The sequence below is a fragment of the Bos javanicus genome, chromosome 3, assembly GCF_032452875.1.
Source record: "Bos javanicus breed banteng chromosome 3, ARS-OSU_banteng_1.0, whole genome shotgun sequence".
Classification (NCBI taxonomy): Eukaryota; Metazoa; Chordata; class Mammalia; order Artiodactyla; family Bovidae; genus Bos; species Bos javanicus.
Window position 1 is genome coordinate 103,842,849 of NC_083870.1, and position 23,262 is coordinate 103,866,110.

The following is a 23,262-nucleotide window of genomic DNA, read 5'->3' on the forward strand; positions in this document are numbered from 1 at the left end:
GATCATATTTCATAGGCCATCCGTTCATTCAAGAAGATTTACTGGTGCGCCAAGCATGTTCCAGAACAAGACATAATGCCTGCCCTTGAAAATTCCACACTCTAGTATGAAAGGCAAGCAAGAAAATAAACAATCAGAATATAGTGATATATACATATATTATGTATGTATATGTATATATATAAATATATGTATATTTATACACACACACATACACACACATACATATATATCACCACGTATAGATGTGGGGCTTCCCAGATGGTGCTAGTGGTAAAGAACCCACCTACCAAAGCAGGAGATGTAAGAGATACTGGTTCAATCCCTGGGTTGGGAAGATGCCCTGGAGGAGGGCATGGCAACCCACTCCAGTATTCTTGCCTAGAGAATCCCATGGACAGAGGAGCCTGGCAGGCTATGGTCCCGAGGGTCGCCACTTGGCACGTACCCACACATGTACACATGCGGTTTTGTAACTGAGTTTACTTCAGTGGGGACGCAGAGGAAACGCAGCGGTAAACTGACACTGCTCGTAAACTCGGGAGTGGTTACCCACAGAAAAGTGACATCTTTGCTCCTCTTACCTCTTCTGTTGTTCTTCCTGATATTGTTGCTTTATTTTAGCTTCATTTTCTATTGCTTCTTTTATCCTTTCCTCTAATTGCGTCTTCTCCAAAATACAAGTGTCTGTCAGATTGACTTTATGAGCATGTTCTAATTTCTGCTGCAGATCCAAAATCTTAAATGAAAAGAGTTTACACATAAAAGTTTAAGTGTGACTTATTTTCCAATTAGGGAAATACCATATAGATAGCAAACAGTAGTACTAACATAAAAATCTCATCTGAAGAGTGTGACAAGATTTATTTTAATTTTAAAATTAAATTACTTAATTGTTGCAATACACAGTACGTTCACATAATTTAGTGTGTGTGGGTAAACTAAGCTACAAAATCTCCTTTCCATTCTTATATTGTCTTCTTTCCAGTTTTCCTCCACCAAACAGGTAATCACTGGTATTAGTTTCTTGTCCACCCCTCTAGAAATTGATTTATGTTTATATAAACAAATACTGGGGCTTCCCAGGTGACTCAGTGGTAAAGAATCTGCCTGCAATGCAGGAGACACAGGAGACTTGGGTTCGATCCCTGGGTCAGGAAGATCCCCTGGAGGAGGAAATGGTAACCCACTCCAGTATTTTTGCCTGGAAAATCCCATGGACAGAAGAACCAAGAGGGCTACTACAGTCCATGGAATTGCAGAGTCGGACATGACTGAAGTGACTGAGCATGCATCTTGCATCCTGATACACGTGTGCAGCAGAATGCAGTAGAATTTCCCTAGTTTTTATGCCTAGTAGTAGAAGTGTTGGGTTGGTTGTATGGTATATATACATCGTTAACTTAACTAGATACTAATGCCAAATTGCTTTCTGAAGTGTCTATACTAGTTTACTCTTCCAACTGCAGTCAGAATATGCGATCCTGTTGCACAAAATCCAGTACCAATATTTATAGTCTAAATTTTAAAATTTTACTGATCTTTATCAATTTTGCCAGTTACTTTTTTAATGGAATAATAACATACATATGACAATATGCCCACAACTTGCACATACTCAGTGAAGTTTTACTTACATAACCACCACTTCCAGACCAAGATAAAGAATACTTCCAGCACCATAGACAATTCCCTCATGTCCCCCTCATAAGGATATCCACTATTCTATCACCATAGCTTGATGCTGCTGCTGCTGCTAAGTTGCTTCAGTTGTGTCCGACTCTGTGCAACCCCATGGACGGCAGCCCATCAGGCTCCCCCGTACTGGGATTCTCCAGGCAAGAACACTGGAGTGGGTTGCCATTTCCTTTTCCAATGCATGAAAGAGAAAAGTGAAAGTGATGTCGCTCAGTCGGGTCTGACTCTTCGAGACCCCATGGACTGTAGCCTACTAGGCTCCTCCATCCATGGGATTTCCCAGGCAAGAGTACTGGAGTGGGGTGCCATTGCCTTCTCCATCACCATAGCTTAGTTTTGTCTATTCTTAAACCTCATATAAATGAAATTACATAGTATGAACTCTTTTGTGCTGGCTTCTTTAGCTCAACATTGAGTTTCTGAGTTTAAGACAGATTGCTATCATCTAATTTTGATGTTTGCTTTACATTTATGTGGTTTGATGAAATGATTTATTTTTTACATAAGATTTGACTCTCAGACAAACCCATGAAGAAAATGTGCGCATGTTACACACTACTGCCACCTGGGGTTCAGCAGGCTAAAATGCAGGGGCAACATTTCAAAAGGATTCATTTCTTAACACCTATCCCTCCAAAAATTACAAACTAAAAATCAAATAGACAATCCAAGTGACAGGAGACTAAATCCTTTAAAATTTGAAAGTATATAACGAAAGTTATTTAATCTCAGATTTACTGGAACTGTAGGAACAGGTGACATCAAAAGAGGAAAGCATAGGAGAGTAAAACAATCCTAGAATTTTATCGTTTGCCCTGTATCTATTTCTTAAAATCCTCAGGGAAACAGAATTTCAGTAGCAGTATCCAGGGCATGATATTTATTAAGTGTGAGGATAATTACCTTGTCTTCTGCATCAGCAACTTTAGATTTCTCCTGAGCCAGCATTTCCTGCAGGTTGTTCTGTGATTTAATGCTCTGAGCCTGTTTAAGTACTTCCAGCTCCAGTTCCCTGATTTTCTGCTGACAGTGCTTCCAGTCAGCCGTAAGTGAACAGCACATCTTTGAGCTGTCTGATAACTTTTCCTGGGTCTGCTTGAGTTCAATTTTGATCTAGAGGTGGGTAATAAGGACAAGTGACAAAAATAAGCATGGGATGAATGTGGATGTGAGCCAGAATAAGCAGCTTTCAAAGAAATGTAGTCTCTCTCAAGAGCTGACAAATACCAGTGTCATGTGGCTGGTTACCTCTCTGGAGCTGCTGGCAGCTTGACAAAGGAATTTTCCTAAGAGTTTCTGTACATGCGTGGTCTAAATAGTTTCCATCCTTTTTTTCCTCCCCCAGTCTACTGGCTTTCAATCCCACTACTTCATGAAGCTATTTTTGCCAGGGGCAGTACTGCCTTTCCCACTGCCAGAATTTAAGTCCCTTGGGCAACTGACCTGTTAGTAGTAGTTCCTTCCTCCATCTCAGAAAGTTCTCCTCTCCTAGTCTGTGATACCCACCTCTCCTGGTTTTCATTCACCACTGCTGTTGCTTCTTGGTTTCTTCTTAGACTATTCGAGTGAACTCAACTTCTAAATATTAGTGGGTTGTTCGAGGCCTGCCTTGAAAGTGACGCATTCCCTCTCTAGATTCATTCTCATGATTTAAAAATACCACGTTTACGCCAATATATGCCAAAATGGAACACCTGGATTCTGTCCATATCGCCAAAACTGTCCTTCTCTTAGTCTTCCTGATTTCAGCAAGGGATGCCACCACCCACACTTTTGTTCAGGCTACTGACCTGAGAGTCACCCTTGAGGCTTCCTTTTCCGCCGTCGTAAGTCTATTCAGCACGTGCTATCACTCTACGCCTACAGCACATCTCGTGTCCATTTTCGCCATTTGCGTCACCACCTCTTCTAGATCATCATCTCCAGCCTGGACCATGGCAACAGCACTGGTTGCACCACCTCCATTTTTAGTCCCTTCTCATCTGTTATCCGCACTGCAGCCAGTGTTCTTTTAAAAACATAAACTGAACCGTACTTTCTGAGTGGTATGTGTGTGTGTGTGTGCTCAGTTGCTTCAGTCGTGTCCGACTCTTTGCGACCCCGTGGACAATAGCCCGCCAGTCTCCTCTGTCCATAGAACTCTCCTGGCAAGAATACTGGAGTGGGTTGCCACTCCCTTCTCCAGGGGCTCTTCCTGACCCAGGGATCGAACCCATGTCTCCTGCATTGCAGGCAGATTCTTTATTTCTGAGCCACTGGGGAAGCCTTCTGAGTGGTACATTTCCCAATAAAATGGTTTAAAAGCAACACATTTGCATTCTGGTTCCTTAGCCAGTCTTATAAGTATGCCCAATATTAGCCAGAGGCCCAGAGTTCAAACATCTCTCAGTGGATTTTTAAAGTTCTAAGTTTGCAAAGCTGAGTTTTCAAAGTGCCCCAAATTGAAGAGAGGGAAAGACAGAAATAGGCCTGGTACTAAATTCTGACTCCGCAATTTGTCAGCTTTGTCACCTTGAACAATTTTCCCATCTATAAAATGCTGACCCTTCAGGACTGGGAGGTTTATAATAGATAAAGTGGACAAGCTGTCATTATAAGGTAGCTGCCTATTGCATATAACTCTGCTTAGGTGCCTGACCTAAGGCATCAGCCCAAAGACCGAAGTCTCATCAATGAAATGGCCAAAATCTTATCCTACCATGAACGAGATTCAAAACAACAAAAAATACCTTCTGCTTTTATCAAGTTATCATTTACCCATCCTTGAAGGACTTGTTCATTAATCAACAAATACTGATATTTATAGAGTGCCAACCATATTTAAGATGTTATGATCTGTTGTTCTGGTCATTGTACCTTGACAAAGATGTAGTCAGAGTGGACAATTAAAATGATCTAAGAGAGGTGTTTGAAGGGAAAGGTAAAAGGTGTCTTGAAATGTGAGAAAGGTTTGAAATTTAATTTAAAACTACAAAGGCTTGAGAGAATATGATATTTAATATTCAAAAAACTGTGAATGCAGAGGGTAGAGAAGAAGTGTATCCAAAGAATCCTGGAATTCTGGACTTCTCTAGAAGGGCTTTCCTAGAAGTTTGAGATAAATGACTATTTGTTTTCCTCTATATCTCCCCTACTAGACTGTGAGCTCCTAAAAAGTAGGGACCTTTCTTAATCCATTTTTATGTCACTTTTTAAATAAGGTCATTGATCCTGCCATACCAGGGTGGCAAGCTTTTCATATAAAGGACCAGACAGTAAATGTTTTAGCCTCTGTGGGCCACATGGTCTCTTGTCAGAACTACTCATATCCGCTGTTGTAGTGCAAAGGCAGCCATCAGTAATATGTGAAAGAACAGGTATGGCTGTGTGCCAATAAAACTTTATTCACAGAAATAAAGGCAAGTCAAATCCTGCCTATGGAGTTTACCTATAGGCCAAAGTTTGCTGACCCCTGCACCAGGGGATAAGAATTGTGTCCATTTTGCCTATCATTAAATCCTCAGTATTGACGAGATGGCCTGCCTTGTGTTAAGACTGATGCTCAATAAATATTTGTTGAATGTTGAACTCCAGAATCTTAAATAGGGGCTTATAGAAACTAGGTCCCTAATATATGTTTACAGAATTGAACCATAATTAAAAGAAAATGACATTTTACATGGTGGTTTAGTCTGAACATTTTGTAGTTCATAACATTTAGATGAATCTGTGGGTCGTAGTTCTATACAGATTATTGTAAAAGAAGCGAGTTTGGGGGATGTTCCTCTAACTTTTTGATACACTCACGTCAAGAAGAACAATTTTGCTTTCTCATGGTTTGTACCTTGGGGCAGTTGATTTTTGATTCAACCAGTAATAATGAATGCACCTAGGGACTTCCCTGCAGGTCCAGTGGTTAAGACTTTGCCTTCCAACGCGGGGAGTACAGGTTCGATCTCTGGTCGAGGAGCTAAGATCCTACATGCCTTGGGGTCAAAAAACCAAAACATAAAATAGAAACAATACTGTAACAAATTCAATAAAGACATTTTAAATGGTCCATACAAAAATAATCTTTTAAAAAATGAATGCACCTACTAGGAATAAATATGTCCAGAGAGAGAACCAGGGAATTGCTACTAGAGATTTGGTTCAGGTCATTGAAATTATTAAGTGCTAAATGTCCTAGGTAATGATTTCAAAAAACTTCAAAGTTTTTCACATTTACAGCACATATGACCTTTTAGCAGTAGAGAAACAACTGAAGTGTGCACCTACTTGGTAAAGAGAAGTTGAAGGATGCAGCTACCAGATCGCTGATGCTGTCTACCCATCTGGGGACTCAATCATGAATTACCAAGTTGCAGAAGTTAGATTCCTTCATTCCTGGGGTCAGGTGAGCAGTTGAGACCCTTAAATGAAGGATACCCCCACTGGAATTACCTTAAGGCTTTCTTCCTGAAGTAAGCTATTATGTTGCTTTAAGTCCGAGTTCTTTCCTCGCTCATATCGAAGCTCTTTTTCTGCGGAGCTGCATAGAGTCTGGAGCCGGCGCAAATTCTGGTGAAGTTGTTGTACCTCCTCCTGCTGCCAGTATTTCCGTTTTTCCCCAGATGATGGATACTAAAAGAAACGTTTTACCAGGGAAATATGGACAATTTGAAAGAATGTTGGTAAAACATGGGTTCCAGCTGTCAGAATGTGATTAGTCACACGTAAATGTTTTTGGAGTTAGCTTCACTCTAACCAATTACTCTTTTTACATGTATGGCCAGTTGTACAAGTTCATATAATTTAACTCATACTAGAGTGAAAATATTGAAGAAGTTACGTGATCAAAAGCAATTAAGCATAGAAAATTAACTTTATTATTTTTCACATTAATGAAGGGGAACAGAAGTGTGGACAGTTTTAGAGCAAAACATGCTTTAAACAGGGAGTACAGGGCTTCCCTGGTGGCTCAGAAGTAAAGAATCCGCCTGCCACTGCAGGAGACACAGGTTCGACCTCTGATTTGAGAAGATCCCACATGCCTGGAGCAACTAAGCCTGTGCACCACAGCTATCGAGCCTGCGCTCTAGAGCCCAGGAGCCACACCTACTGAAGCCCACACACCCTAGAACCCATGTTCCTCAACAAGAGAAGCCAATGCAATGAGCAACCCACACACCACAACTAGAGTGATTCCCCTACTTGCCACAACTAGAGAAAAGCCCTCACAGCAACGAAGACCCAACACAGTCAAAAATAAATAAATAAATAAAAATGAAAAAAATACAGGGAGTTCAAACCATCAGTTTATGAAGGAGTGTGAATGTGTGTGTGGAAGCTGTGTGTGTGTGTGTGCACATGTGTGCGTGTGTGTAGTGTCTGTTGGTAAAGGGGAAGATGACATTTAGCAAGAGATACTAAATTCCTAGACTTCCTCATCGCTTTCCTTTTACTTCATGATTCTCCTTCAGTTACTTTTCAACAACACACTCTCCTGCCAGGCCTCTCTGGCACAATAAAACTCGTGACCAAAGGAGGAATTATTTAGATTTTCTAAAAGGTAGGCACATATAGGCATGCTGAGTAGATAAAAAATTCAACCTTATTCAGCTCAATAGATAAGATACTATCTGTTTCCTGAGTCCTGGTCCAGTGTGCTTCCTGTTCAAGACTTTCTGAAAAGGTCACATCATTATTCTAGTTTATCTTGCTATAACAGAATTGCTGCAGTGAATTCCCCAAGTCCTGTTAGCCTTTCAGTTCTGGTCTTGGGTTAGTCAAAAAGGCAATCTGGATCCAACTTGTTTGTGTTAGAGCTGCAAGTGTCTAAGATCCTAGTTAGCTTTCTATGGATAAATGCACTGTTATCTAAACATGTTCAACTGATATTTATTCATTGTTACAGAAGAATAACTGATGGACATTCTAATTTTATCCAGTAGTCTAGAAGATTTGGTTTTATGTAAATGTATCCCCATGACTCAGATCTATTCTAGGGGAGCTATTACATTAAAGTTTTGGAGAGGGCAAGCCTAAGGGTCAATTCCAGATAAATTTACCACAATAATCTAAGAGAGGGGTTTCCTTGATGGCTCAGATGGTAAAGAATCTGCCTGCAATGCAGGAGACCTGGGTTTGAACCTTGGTTCAGGAAGATACCCTGGAAAAGGGAATGGCTAACCACTCCAGTATTCTTTTTTTTTTTTTTTTCACTCCAATATTCTTGCCTGAAAAATTCCATGGACAGAGGAGCCTGACAGGCTACAGCCCATGGGATCGAAGAGTCAGACATGACTGAGTGACTAACATTTTCATTTTCAATCTAAGACAGACACCTTGGGAAGGCTTTTGGGAGCCAGCTTCCCAGCCTTCTTTAGAAAATTAGCTTGACGTGAGAACTATGTGCTTTCTATGAGTCTGTCAGCAAGAGGAAGCAGATGACAAAATAGTTAAAAGGCCAGGCTGTAACAGAGACAGACCCAAGTTTCACCACAAAGTGTCATACTAGGCCAATTATTTAACCTCTCTAAAGCCTCAGTTTCTTCATCTATAAAGTGGCAACAATAATATCCTGCCTCATTGTATTGCTTAATATACACAGGGTATTAAGTACAGTGCCTAGGGCATAGTGAAAAATGTGAAACTACATATTAAATCTACAAAATTAAGACAGTTAACAGTGGTTCAAATGTGTTTCAAAAATAGTGGGAAAGTAATATCTAGAACTCAGCTATTGCAACCTCACCTGGAATACTGTTGAACAACAGAAATTAAGCCCTAAAGGTCATCAGCAGCCACAAATGATGTCACAAAAGACATGAGCAATGTAGCTCACATACTTACTCATAGTAGAAACTCTCACAATTTTTTTTTACTATGCATTTGCCATTTATAAGCATTCTTTAAAGTTTAGGTGCTTACAGCTACCTAAATGTGCACATTATGAGATTAATAGGATGCAGCACACATGGAGAGTAGCAAAGTACCAGCACCATAATCTTGCAACATTAGTGAAATCTAAAAACTACGCACACACAGACACACACAAGGACTGAAAAGCAGGATGATCTATAGCTATCAGACCATCAGAGAGCTATACACACAGAAAGAGGTTCTGAAATTATCACTGCACAGTGCACTGTAGACAAAAATCCAACTAAAATGTATTTTCTGGGACTTTACCAGTATCAGTGGATAAGACTCCATGCTCCCAATACAGGGGGCCCGGGTTCGATCCCTGGTTAGGGAACTAAGATTCCACATATTGCAACTAGAGAGGCTGCATGCTGCAATGAAGATCAGTGCAGGCAAACAAACAAAAATAATAAAAAACAAATACATTTTTAAAAATGTGTTTTCTTCCTTGCTTGCTTAAAGAAGTAAATAAAATATTATGTGTGTGAATGTTTTGGGAAATGTGAATTTTAAAACACAAATATGTTATTTTTTTTCCCCATGAGGCCCATATCTACCTCATTTACTGTTGTGTGTACCTTAACACGGGGCCTGGCACATCACAGATACTCAGTTAATACTGGTTGAATAAATGAATAAGAATAACTTACATTTCTTTTAATAATCCAGATTCACTGTTATGAAAGAAAATTACTGTTTCTGTGGTTATACGGTATATAGATTTGTTCATTCACAAAAAGGCTATTTTCCCAGATTTCTCATAGAATTTTTATATATTTAATAGTTTTTTTTCACACACACACCCACCAAGTATTGAGAAAAGATTCTTCAAGCAATGGGAAAGGGTAAATTAGAGCAAATTAATAAATTAAGCTTCATGGCAAATAGATGGGGAAACAATGGAAACAGTGACAGACTTTATTTTGAGGGGACCACAAAATCACTGCAGATGGTGACTGCAGCCATGAAATTAAAAGACACTTGCTCCTTGGAAGAAAAGCTATGACAAACATATTCAGCATATTAAAAAGCAGAGACATTACTTTACCAACAAAGGCGCGTCTAGTTAAAGCTATGGCTTTTCCAGTAGTCATGTATGGATGTGAGAGTTGGACCATAAAGAAGGCTGAGTGCTGAAGGATTGATGCTTTTGAGCTGTGGTGTTGGAGAACTCTTGAGAGTCCTTTGGACTGCAAGGAGATCCAAGCAGTCAATCCTAAAGAAAATCAGTCCTGAATATTCATTGGAAGGACTGATGCTGAAGCTGAAACTCCAATTCTTTTTGGTCACTTGATGCGAAAAACTGACTCCTTGGAAAAGACCCTGATGCTGGGAAAGACTGAAGGTGGGAGGAGAAGGGGGTGACAGAGGATAAGATGGTTGGATGGCCTCACCTACTCAACGGACATGAGTTTGAGCAAGCTCTGGGAGTTGGTGATGGACAGGGAAGCCTGATGTGCTGCAGTCCATGGGTCGCAAAGAGTCAGACACAACTGAACTGAACTGAATGAATTAACCAAGGTGTTAGTTCTCATACTCTAGATTTTATTATTCTAAAAGTTCACTGATCATTTTAAGCTCATAAGTAAACTTTAATCATCTTTATGACTACAGTGTTCAGCCTCCGCTCAAGCCTCCTACACTGGCCCACTGCCCCATAAAAGGATTGTCTGAGTATGAAAATTCAACCTCTTTTTGACTATGTGATGTCATACTTCCTTTTGGTCTTCTGAACAAATCCAGCAACTTCCTTCTCATTCAAATGCATCTGAATCTCCTTTTCAGGTACACATTTTCCTTGTTTACTATGACTTGATTATTTTTCACTCTATAGCCAAAGCTCTTTTCAAGTATATTTTTGACTTCTTTTATTAATACTCTTCCTTGTTTTCTTGGACTTCCCTGGTGGCTCAGACAGTAAAGTGTCTGCCTACAATGCGGGAGACCCGGGTTCAACCCTGGGGTAGGAAGATCTCCTGGAAAAGGAAATGGCAACCCACTCCAGTATTCTTGCCTGGGAAATCCCATGGATGGAGAAGCCTGGCAGGCTACAGTCCATGCAGTCGCAAAGAATCGGACATGACTGAGCGACTTCACTTTCCTACTTTCACTTTCTTTCTTTCTTGTTTTCTAAATGTATATTGAATCACTCCTCAAATGTATATTATCAGTTTTTTTGAAGTTGCTTTACTTATGAGTTGGTTTACTTTTGAGATTCTCCCTCTGTGGATCTCAAAAGAATTCCTACAAAGGTGTGTGTAGGGAAATCTTAATTTGTACAAGAGGGAATCAGTAGAACTGAGGTAAAAGAATTGAGATATAGTTACTCCTTTTATTTCTCCTGCAAGCTGATTGCTAATAAATAGCAATTGTTTATTGTTCAGCTGCTCAGTCATGTCCGACTCTTTGCAACCCCATGGACTGCAGCATGCCAGGCTTCCCTGTCCTTCACTATCTCCCAGAGTCTGCTCAAATTCATGTCCATGGAGTCAGTGATGCCATCCAACCATCTCATCCTCTGTCACCCTCTTCTCCTCCTGCTCTCAATCTTTTCCAGCATAAGGTCTTTTCCAATGAGTTGGCTCTTCATATCAGGCAGCCAATTATTGGAACTTCAGCTTCAGCATCAGTCTTTCCAATGAATATTCAGGGTTGGTTTCCTTTAGGATTGACTGGTTTTGTCTCCTTGCTGTTCAAGGGACTTTCAAGAGTCTTCTCTAGCACCACAGTTCGAAAGCATCAATTCTTTGGCACTCAGCCTTCTTTATGGTCCAACTCTCACATCCGTGTATGACTACTGGAAAAACCAAAGCTTTGACTATATGGACCTTTGTTGGCAAAGTGATGTCTCTGCTTTTTTAATACACTGTCTAGGTTTGTCATAGCTTTTCTTCCAAGGAGCAAGCATCTGATTTCAGGGCTGCAGTCATCGTCCACAGTGAATTTGGAGCCTGAGAAATAGTCTGTAACTGTTATCATTGTTTCCCCATCTATTTGCCATGAAGTAATGGGACCAGATGCCATGATCTTAGTTTTCTGAACGCTGAGTTTTAAGCCAGCTTTTTCATTCTCCCCTTTAAATAGCTATAGCCATATTTTAAAGAATTCCAAGTCTGTGGCCTTTTCCCCACCAAAACAATGTATTTTGTATATCAAGCTACGTACCAGGAACACAAAATGTGGCAGAAATCCTGCTGTCCCCTATTCCACCCGCCCAGTGCCGACAATGACAATCAATCAGCATTCTTTCCTACCGAGAATTCCTGAGCCTAAGAACCCTTTATAATAAAATGCATCAACGAATGGGCTCAGCTGAGATTTTGATTGCTATTTATTAACATTCGGGGCATGGTTATGATATTGCTTAACAGATATATGCTAACAGTGATATTAAAAATTAAACCTCTATCCACAGCTGATCAGAGGAAATGGAGCCAGTCAGGCCTCATGTTTATCATACCTACCTGGAAACTACTGTCTTTTGTGGTATCCCCAGAGCTCTGAGACTGAAGGAGGCTCTGATTCATAAGGCTCAGCTCTTCTGTGAGCCTCATAACTTCCTCAGGCTGCAAGGTCAACTGCTGTTCTTCACCTCTCATTTCTTGGTTCTGCTGTGAGTCTTCCTCCTTCCGTCCCTCTCTTGGAAAAGTGCCCTCCTTTACTGCCTTCTCTGGAATTTCCTTCTGCTTATTTTCTCCTAGTTCGGGACTTAGCATAAATATAATAATAAGAAAAACTATCAAAATGCTCCTTATAGTAGCAGAATATGGAGGAAAAATATGTACCAGTGAAGAAAGTGCTGCAGGCAAGATTTTTTTACCAGAATTCTACAGCGGAGCAGTTGTCTTATGCTTGGAAATAAACTTTAAAAACAAATCAGTCATATGTTTTTTTACTCATATGCAGGGAAATGACCCATCATAGGTTTTTGTTTACTGCTGCTGCTGCTGCTAAGTCGCTTCAGTCGTGTCCGACTCTGTGTGACCCCATAGACGGCAGCCCACCAGGCTCCCCCGTCCCTGGGATTCTCCAAGCAAGAACACTGTAGTGGGTTGCCATTTCCTTCTCCAATGCATGAAAGTGAAAAGTGAAAGTGAAGTCGCTCAGTCGTGTCTGACTCTTAGCGACCCCATGGACTGCAGCCTACCAGGCTCCTCTGTCCATGGGATTTTCCAGGCAAGAGTACTGGAGTGGGGTGCCATTGCCTTCTCCAGGTTTTTGTCTACAGGTGTAGACAAATAAGCAGTTTACTGAATTTTTCACTTTTTCAACTTTTAGTATGGCATTGGGCAGATATAGCTTATATATTTTTTTTAATCACTCAATAAGCACCAGGCACTTTGGCAGGCATTAGGGTTACAACAGGACAAAATCCTGCCCTTAAGGAGCTTACAATTTAGTGAGAAATAAGGATAAGTTAACAAGTGATTATATTAAGCTAGTAATAAGTAATTGGAGGCCTGATGGATGAGTTGGCACAAGCTAGGCAGATGTAAAGGTAGGAATGTGTGCATACTTGCCTGTGTGTGTATATGTTGAAGATGGGGGATGTTGGAAGACTTCATAAATAAGATAGGTAAAAACCCAGAGGCAAAAGAGAGAGTGTGCCTTAGGAAGATTATTTGGAATCTGTGTGTCAGAAAAGTCAGTTGAGAGATTGCTATGATCTGCCTACTAACCAACAGTGACTAAAATAGGATGGTGGGCATGAAAAGGCAAAATGGATCCTAGAGAGATATTCAGAAGACAGTATTGATAAAATCAGTCATTTATTGGGTGTGGCAGGTTAGGGAGAAAAGGGAGCAATGAGTGACACCTGGATTTCTGACGGGAACAAATGAGCAAGTGGATGGTAGCCCAAGAAGACAGAATGTAGGTATACACTGAAGAGATGCCTGGGGTGAAGATACAGATACAGAGGAATATGAGCAGAAACCTTGGGATTAATGAGCCAGGAAGAAGGGGGAAAGTAAGAGGAAGAGGATCAATCTAGTCAGAAGCCTAAAGCCTTGTGAGGAACAAGCAGAGGAAAGGGGCCTGAAGAGCAAGCTCAGAAGCCAGAGTAGGGGGAGGAAAACCAAAAGGCTGTGAGCCACTGAAGCCAAGGGAGGGAACATACCTTCCATGGTTAGACAGCGTGAATGAAAAGTGAACACAAACAAGTCCATTTTGTTTTTATTCCATTAACCTTAAATTTGTTTTCGGTACCTTGGGGTCTAGCACAAGATGCTTCACAAGTTATAGTTGGTGCTCAAATTCTCTAAGAAGGCAATTTGGCAGTACATCAAGAACCATAAAAATGTTCAGATCTTTTGACTGAATAATAGCATACCAGTGAATTTACTGGTATAAAATAGTTGGCAAGAAGAAAAAAGCTGAATATATAATAATGCTCATAACCACAGTATTTAAAACAGTGATTAAGTGGAGACACAGAAATGGCTAAGATGATTAAAGATAAACCAACTTGAAAGTGGTATGCAGACTATTCATCAACATTAAATACTTAATAAAGTTGTGGAACAATGAATAATATATATATATTGTGTGTAAACATCATACATATGGGAAAGGTATATACAGAAAAAAACTGGAAAAGAACACAGGAAAAATTGTATCTATTGAGTTTTTTTTCCTTTTAAAATTCCTTTAAAAAGCAGAGACGTTACTTTGCCAACAAAGGCCCGTCTAGTCAAGGCTATGGTTTTTCCAATGGTCATGTATGGATGTGAGAGTTGGACTGTGAAGAAAGCTGAGAGCCGAAGAATTGATGCTTTTGAACTGTGGTGTTGGAGAAGACTCTTGAGAGTCCCTTGGACTGCAAGGAGATCCAACCAGTCCATTCTAAAGGAGATCAGTCCTGGGTATTCTTTGGAAGGAATGATGCTAAAACTGAAACTCCAGTACTTTGGCTACCTCATGCGAAGAGTTGACTCACTGGAAAAGACTCTGATGCTGGGAGGGATTGGGGGCAGGAGGAGAAGGGGACGACAGAGGATGAGATGGCTGTATGGCATCACCAACTCAATGGACATGAGTTTGAGTAAACTCCGGGAGTTGGTGATGGACAGGGAGGCCTGGTGTGCTGCAATTCATGGGGTCACGAAGAGTTGGACACGACTGAGTGACTGAACTGAACTGAATATATTCAAATGATAAAAAACATGAGATAAAGAGTAGAATGTTTTAAAAATAAATTTCTGACAAAATAATGATTCCTTCCATCCTCCATAAACTCTTTGCGTTTTCCTACTCTCAAAGGAAGTCTTCAGACTGGGAAAATGCAAACATATACCTAATATTTTTTAAAAATGGAAAAACTGACTTCTGCATTCAGGAAGATAAAGAGGACATACTTTTCCCTATTTTTCCCAACAAGTACAACTAAAAACTCTGGACATTATATATAAAACAAATATAAGAAGACTCTGAAAAGTAGGAAGAAGTAAAATCAGCTAGGGAACTCAGGACTTGAAGAATGACACGTCTATGAGTTTCCTGGGTATGCATATTGTAGCCGTGTATATTCACGACTTAGTGCTGAAGAAGCTGGCAACCCAAACACCAAGAAGTGTAGATGAAAGGGTTTTTACTCTGTACAGAGGACCAGGAAATGGACAACCAAGCAAGAAAGAAAACTTTTGGACATTATCCATTTTTCCCCAGCCAAATGTCATAGAAAAAAACTCTGGTTCTACCTCACTCATGTCAGCAAAGGTCAAGATGGGAGACCAAATTTCCACCTTCACCAGATATAAGAAGGTACCTCAACTCCTCTGCTGGGGATAGTGTCAGAGGCCAGTGGGAAGCAGGGGTTTTCATCCCTTCCAGGTAGTACTAGACAGGGGAATATGGACTTCCACCCCTACCTGGAAGTAAGGAGGTACCTTTCTCTCTATTGGGGTAGTTTCAGAGGAGGCCTAGTAGAGGGTCAGGACTTTCACCACTGCCCTGCTCATGATATCATGGGGGCCAAGTAGAGAGCATTAATAAGACATCCCTTCCATCACAGTCAGTGCAGTACAAGTAGAGGCCTAGTGAGGAGTAGTAACTCCTATCATTACCAGCAGTAATGAGGAGTCCTTCTTTCCTTGGGTGTTCACAGAGGCTGAGGGGGGAACCTAGACTTCTACTGTAACCTGGGGTAGTAATGAGACAATATACTCCTCCATGTCACCTGCCCCAGAGTGGCATCATAAGAAGCCAGCTAAACAGAAGGTTAAATAAAACAAGATGTAGAGTTTTATAACATAATACCCAAAATATTTGGATTTCATTCTAAAATTATTCATCATAGCAAGAACCAGAAATCTCAACTTGAATGAGAAAAGGCAACAATAGATGACAAACCAAGATGTCAGGATTATTTAAAAATATTTTAAATCAGACCTTATAAAGTAATTCAAAGAGCAATTATGAAAATTTGAAACAAATGAAAAGGTAGAAAGTCTGAAAAGAACTAGAATGTCTCAGTAAAGAAACAGAAGATATAGGGGGCGGTCCTAAGATGGCAGAGGAATAGGAAGGGGAGACCACTTTCTCCCCCACAAATTCATCAAAAGAACATTTAAACGCTGAGTAAATTCCACAAAACAACTTCTGAATGCCGGCAGAGGACATCAAGCACCCAGAAAAGCAGCCCATTGTCTTTGAAAGGAGGTAGGAAAAAATATAAAAGACAAAAAAAGAGACAAAAAGAGGAAGGGATGGAGCTCCGTCCCGGGAAGGGAGTCTTAAAAAAGAGAGAAGTTTCCAAACCAGGAAACACTCTCTCTCACTGCCGAGTCTGTGGCAAGCCTTGGAAGCACAGAGAGCAACATAACAGGGAGGAAAAATAAATAATCAAAAGCCACAGATTACAAGCCCAACGGTAACTCCCCCAGCGGAGAAGCAGCGCAGACGCCTGCCTGTACCCGCCACTAGCAATCGGGGGCTGGGCAGGCTGCATTGCTTAGAGTAAGGACCGAGCCTGAATGCCCCAAGGGCAATCTGAGGGAACTAACTTGGGCTAGCAAACCAGACTGTGGGATAGCTACCACTCACGAAGCCCTAATCTAAGACACCGCCAGGCCCGTGCACAGAACAAAGTACTGAACAGAGATAGCCGGCTGCAGACCATCCCCCTGCGGTGACAGGCAGCCAGAGCCGGAAGTGGGCAATCGCAGCCCCAGAAAGACATTATCTACCAAACTGCAAGCAGGCTTCTTTGCTAACTAAGACTTCTTGGGGTTCTGGACATCCGCCTGCGAAGGTGCGCCGGTTGTACACCCAGAAAACCTAGTGGCAGGGACAGGGGAGGCGATAAATCCCAGCGGCGCTCGCCAAACACCTCATCACCTCAGCTGCTAGGACCTGGGAAGGGCACAAAATGCAGGCCCGACCGAGTCTGCGCCTCTGAGGACTACCCGAGTGCCTGAACCTGAGCAGCTTAGACCTGGGAGGTGCAGGCAGCCCAGGGCCGGCCTCGGACGGTTCCCAGTGGAGCAACCTAGAGCCTGAGCAGTGTGGGCAGGGAGGGCACACGTGCCGTGAGTGGGGGCAGGCCCAGTGTGGCTGAGGAACTGCGAGCACATGCCAGTGTTATTTGTTTGCAGCGTCCCTCCCTCCCCACAGCGCGACTGAACAAGTGAGCCTAAAAAAAGTGTCCACCACCGCCCCCTTGTGTCAGGGCAGAAATCAGACACTGAAGAGACCAGCAAACAGAAGAAGCTAAAACAAAGGAAACTGCCTTGGAAGTGACAGATGCAATAGGTTAAAACCCTGTAGTTAGTACCGACTACATAGGAAGGGGCCTATAGACCTTGAGAAATATAAGCTGGACCAAGGAACTATCCGAAAATGAACTGACCCCACACTGCCCACAACAACACCAGAGAAAGTCCTAGATATATTTTTACTATTTTTATGATCTTTCTTTTTTTATTTTAATTTTTTAAAATTTTAAGTCTTCTATTACTCCTTTAATTTTCATTTTTATAACCTACTATTACTTTGCAAAAAAAAAGACCCTATTTTTTTAAATCAAACTTCATATATATATATATACATATTTTTTTTAACATAATTTTTGTGACTTTGTTTTTTTTTCTTCTTTTAATATTGTATTTTTGAAAATCCAACCTCTATTCTAGATTTTTAATCTTTGCTTTTTGGTATTTGTTATCAATTTTGTACCTTTAAGAATCCAATCTCCAGTACCCATTTTCACTAGGGAGAGAGATTACTGGCTTGGCTGCTCTCTCCTGCTTCGGACTCTCCTTTTTCTCCACCAGGTTGCCTTTGTCTCCTCCCTCCCCCTTCTCTTCTCTACCCAACTCTGTAAATCTCTGTGTGTTCCAGATAGTGGAGAACACTTAGGGAACTGGCTGGATCTGTCTCTCTCCTTTTGATTCCCCCCTTTTATCCTCCTGGCCACCTCTGTCTCCTTCCTCTCTCTTCTCTTCTCTGTATAACTCTGTGAAAATTTCTGAGTGGTCCAGACTGTGGAGCGCACATAAGGAAGTGATTAGTGGCTAGTTTGCTCTCTCCTCTTTTGATTCCACCTCATCTCATTTGGGTCACCTCTAACTCCCTCCTCCCTCTTCTCTTCTCCATGTAACTCTGTGAACCTCTCTGGGTGTCTCTCACTGTAGAGAAACTTTTCATCCTTAACCTAGATGTTTTATCAACGATGCTGTATAGAAGGAGACGTCTTGAGACTACCGTAAAAATAAGACTGAAAACCAGAAGCAGGAGGCTTAAGTCCAAATCCTGAGAACACCAGAGAACTCCTGACTTCAGGGAACATTAATCAACAGGAGCTCATCAAACGCCTCCATACCTACACTGAAACCAAGTATCACCCAAGGGCCACAAGTTCCAGAGCAAGACATACCACGCAAATTCTTCAGCAACACAGGAACACAGCCCTGAGCTTCAATGTACAGGCTGCCCAAAGTTACTCCAAACCCACTGACAACTCATAAGTCATTACTGGACATTTCATTACACTCCAGAGAGAAGAAATCCAGCTCCACCCACCAGAACACTGACACAAATTTCCTAACCAAGAAACCTTGACAACCCACCCATACAACCCCACCCACAGTGAGGAAACTCCACAATAAAGAGAACTCCACAAACTGCCAGAATACAGAAAGGCCACCCCAAACTCAGCAATATAAACAAGATGAAGAGACAGAGGAATACCCAGCAGGTAAAGAACAGGATAAATGCCCACCAAACCAAACCAAAGAGGAAGAGATAGGGAATCTACCTGATAAAGAATTCTGAATAATGATAGTGAAAATGATCCAAAATCTTGAAATCAAAATGGAATCACAGATAAATAGCCTGGAGACAAGGATTGAGAAGATGCAAGAAAGGTTAAACAAGGACCTAGAAGAAATAAAAAAGAGTCAATATATAACGAATAATGCAATAAATGAGATCAAAAACACTCTGGAAGCAACAAATAGTAGAATAACTGAGGCAGAAGATAGGATTAGTGAACTAGAAGATAGAATGGTAGAAATAAATGAATCAGAGAGGAAAAGAGAAAAACGAATTAAGAGAAATGAGGACAATCTTAGAGACCTCCAGGACAATATTAAATGCCCCAACATTCGAATCATAGGACTCCCAGAAGAAGAAGACAAAAAGAAAGACCATGAGAAAATACTTGAGGAGATAATAGTTGAAAACTTCCCTAAAATGGGGAAGGAAATAATCAGCCAAGTCCAAGAAACCCAGAGAGTCCCAAACAGGATAAACCCAAGGCGAAACACCCCAAGACACATATTAATCAAATTAACAAAGATCAAACACAAAGAACAAATATTAAAAGCAGCAAGGGAAAAACAACAAATAACACACAAGGAGATTCCCATAAGGATAACAGCTGATCTTTCAATAGAAACTCTTCAGGCCAGGAGGGAATGGCAAGACATACTTAAAGTGATGAAAGAAAATAACCTACAGCCCAGATTACTGTACCCAGCAAGGATCTCATTCAAGTATGAAGGAGAAATCAAAAGCTTTTCAGACAAGCAAAAGCTGAGAGAATTAAGCACCACCAAACCAGCTCTCCAACAAATGCTAAATGATATTCTCTAGACAGGAAACACAATAAGGGTGTATAAACTCGAACCCAAAACAATAAAGGAAATGGCAATGGGATCATACTTATCAATAATTACCTTAAATGTAAATGGGCTGAATGCCCCAACCAAAAGACAAAGACTGCCTGAATGGATGCAAAAATAAGACCCCTACATATGTTGTCTACAAGAGACCCACCTCGAAACAGGGGACACATACAGACTGAAAGTGAAGGTCTGGAAAAAGATATTCCATGCAAATAGAGACCAAAAGAAAGGAGGAGTAGCAATACTCATATTAGATAAAATAGACTTTATTTTTTTTTTTTTTTTTCTAATCAGAATTTTTTTTTTTTTTTATTCTTCCAATTTTATTTTATTTTTAAACTTTACATAATTGTATTAGTTTTGCCAAATATCAAAATGAATCCGCCACAGGTATACATGTGTTCCCCATCCCGAACCCTCCTCCCTCCTCCCTCCCCATACCATCCCTCTGGGCCGTCCCAGTGGACCAGCCCCAAGCATCCAGCATCATGCATCGAACCTGGACTGGCAACTCGTTTCCTACATGATATTTTACATGTTTCATTGCCATTCTCCCACATCTTCCAAAATAGACTTTAAAACAAAGGCTGTGAAAAGAGACAAAGAAGGACACTACATAATTATCAAAGGATCAATCCAAGAAGAAGATATAACAATTATAAATATATATGCACCCAACATAGGAGCACCACAATATGTAAGACAAATGCTAACAAGTATGAAAGGGGAAACTAACAATAACACAATAATAGTGGGAGACTTTAATATCCCACTCACACCTATGGATAGATCAACTAAACAGAAAAGTAACAAGGAAACACAAACTTTAAATGATACAATAGACCAGTTAGACCTAATTGATATCTATAGGACATTTCACCCCAAAACAATGAATTTCACCTTTTTCTCAAGTGCACATGGAACCTTCTCCAGGATAGATCACATCCTGGGCCATAAATCTAGCCTTGGTAAATTCAAAAAAATAGAAATCATTCCAAAGATCTTTTCTGACCACATTGCAGTTAGATTAGATCTCAATTACAGGATAAAAACTATTAAAAATTCCCACATATGGAGGATGAACAACACGCTGCTGAATAACCAACAAATCACAGAAGAAATCAAAAAAGAAATCAAAATTTGCATAGAAACGAATGAAAATGAAAACACAACAACCCAAAACCTGTGGGACACTGTAAAAGCAGTCCTAAGGGGAAAGTTCATAGCAATACAGGCATACCTCAAGAAACAAGAAAAAAGTCAAATAAATAACCTAACTCTACACCTAAAGCAACTAGAAAAGGAAGAAATGAAGAACCCCAGGGTTAGTAGAAGGAAAGAAATCTTAAAAATTAGGGCAGAAATAAATGCAAAAGAAACAAAAGAGACCATAGCAAAAATCAACAAAGCCAAAAGCTGGTTCTTTGAAAGGATAAATAAAATTGACAAACCATTAGCCAGACTCATCAAGAAACAAAGGGAGAAAAATCAAATCAATAAAATTAGAAATGAAAATGGAGAGATCACAACAGACAACACAGAAATACAAAGGATCATAAGAGACTACTATCAACAATTATATGCCAATAAAATGGACAACGTGGAAGAAATGGACAAATTCTTAGAAAAGTACAACTTTCCAAAACTGAACCAGGAAGAAATAGAAAATCTTAACAGACCCATCACAAGCATGGAAATTGAAACTGTAATCAGAAATCTTCCAGCAAACAAAAACCCAGGTCCAGATGGCTTCACAGCTGAATTCTACCAAAAATTTAGAGAAGAGCTAACACCTATCCTACTCAAACTCTTCCAGAAAATTGCAGAGGAAGGTAAACTTCCAAACTCATTCTATGAGGCCACCATCACCCTAATACCAAAACCTGACAAAGATGCCACAAAAAAAGGAAATTACAGGCCAATATCACTGATGAACATAGATGCAAAAATCCTTAACAGAATTCTAGCAATCAGAATCCAACAACACATTACAAAGATCATACACCATGACCAAGTGGGCTTTATCCCAGGGATGCAAGGGTTCTTCAATATCTGCAAATCAATCAATGTAATACACCACATTAACAAATTGAAAAATAAAAGCCATATGATTATCTCAATAGATGTAGAGAAAGCCTTTGACAAAATTCAACATCCATTTATGATAAAAACTCTCCAGAAAGCAGGAATAGAAGGAACATACCTCAACATACTAAAAGCTATATATGACAAACCCACAGCAAACATTATCCTCAATGGTGAAAAATTGAAAGCATTCCCCCTAAAGTCAGGAACAAGACAAGGGTGCTCACTCTCACCACTACTGTTCAACAGAGTTTTAAGTTTTGGCCACAGCAATCAGAGCAGAAAAAGAAATAAAAGGAATCCAAATTGGAAAAGAAGAAGTAAAACTCTCACTGTTTGCAGATGACATGATCCTCTACATAGAAAATCCTAAAGACTCCACCAGAAAATTACTACAGCTAATCAATGAATATAGTAAAGTTGCAGGATATAAAATAAGCACACAGAAATCCCTTACATTCCTATACACTAATAATGAGAAAATAGAGAAATTTAGGAAACAATTCAATTCACCATTGCAATGAAAAGAATAAAATACTTAGGAATATATCTACCTAAAGAAACTAAAGACCTATATATAGAAAATTATGAAACACTGGTGAAAGAAATCAAAGATGACACTAATAGATGGAGAAATATACCATGTTCATTGATCGGAAGAATCAATATAGTGAAAATGAGTATACTACCCAAAGCAATCTATAGATTTGATGCAATCCCTATCAAGCTACCAACAGTATTTTTCACAGAGCTAGAACAAATAATTTCACAATGTGTATGGAAATACAAAAAACCTCGAATAGCCAAAGCTATCTTGAGAAAGAAGAATGGAACTGGAGGAATCAACCTGCCTGACTTCAGGTTCTACTACAAAGCCACAGTCATCAAGACAGTATGGTACTGGCACAAAGACAGAAATATAGATCAATGGAACAAAATAGAAAGCCCAGAGATGAGTCCACACGCCTATGGACACCTTATCTTTGACAAAGGAGGCAAGAATATACAATGGAGAAAAGACAATCTCTTTAACAAGTGGTGCTGGGAAAACTGGTCAACCACTTGTAAAAGAATGAAACTAGAACACTTTCTAACACCATACACAAAAATAAACTCAAAATGGATTAAAGATCTAAACGTAAGACCAGAAACTATAAAACTGCTAGAGGAGAACACAGGCAAAACACTCTCCGACATAAATCACAGCAGGATCCTCTATGACCCACCTCCCAGAATACTGGAAATAAAAGCGAAAATAAACAAATGGGACCTAATTAAAATTAAAAAGCTTCTGCACAACAAAGGAAACTCTAAGCAAGGTGAAAAGACAGCCTTCAGAATGGGAGAAAATAATAGCAAATGAAGCAACTGACAAACAACTAATCTCAAAAATATACAAGCAACTCCTACAGCTCAACTCCAGAAAAATAAACGACCCAATCAAAAAATGGGCCAAAGAACTAAATAG

The 23,262-nt window shown here is 40.2% G+C and overlaps 1 protein-coding gene across 2 annotated transcripts in view; it reads right to left on the bottom strand.

Moving 5' to 3' along the window:
• The window catches only part of CCDC30 (coiled-coil domain containing 30), a 144,523-nt gene that overhangs the window by 36,710 nt on the left and 84,551 nt on the right, over positions 1-23,262 (bottom strand). For both annotated transcript variants that reach the window (XM_061412271.1, XM_061412270.1), the window contains exons 12-15: positions 12,048-12,291; positions 6,121-6,300; positions 2,602-2,811; positions 585-739 (exon numbers count right to left, since the gene is read on the bottom strand). In XM_061412271.1, coding sequence (XP_061268255.1) covers positions 585-739; positions 2,602-2,811; positions 6,121-6,300; positions 12,048-12,291 — 789 coding nt within the window. The remainder of the gene's footprint in view (positions 1-584; positions 740-2,601; positions 2,812-6,120; positions 6,301-12,047; positions 12,292-23,262) is intronic.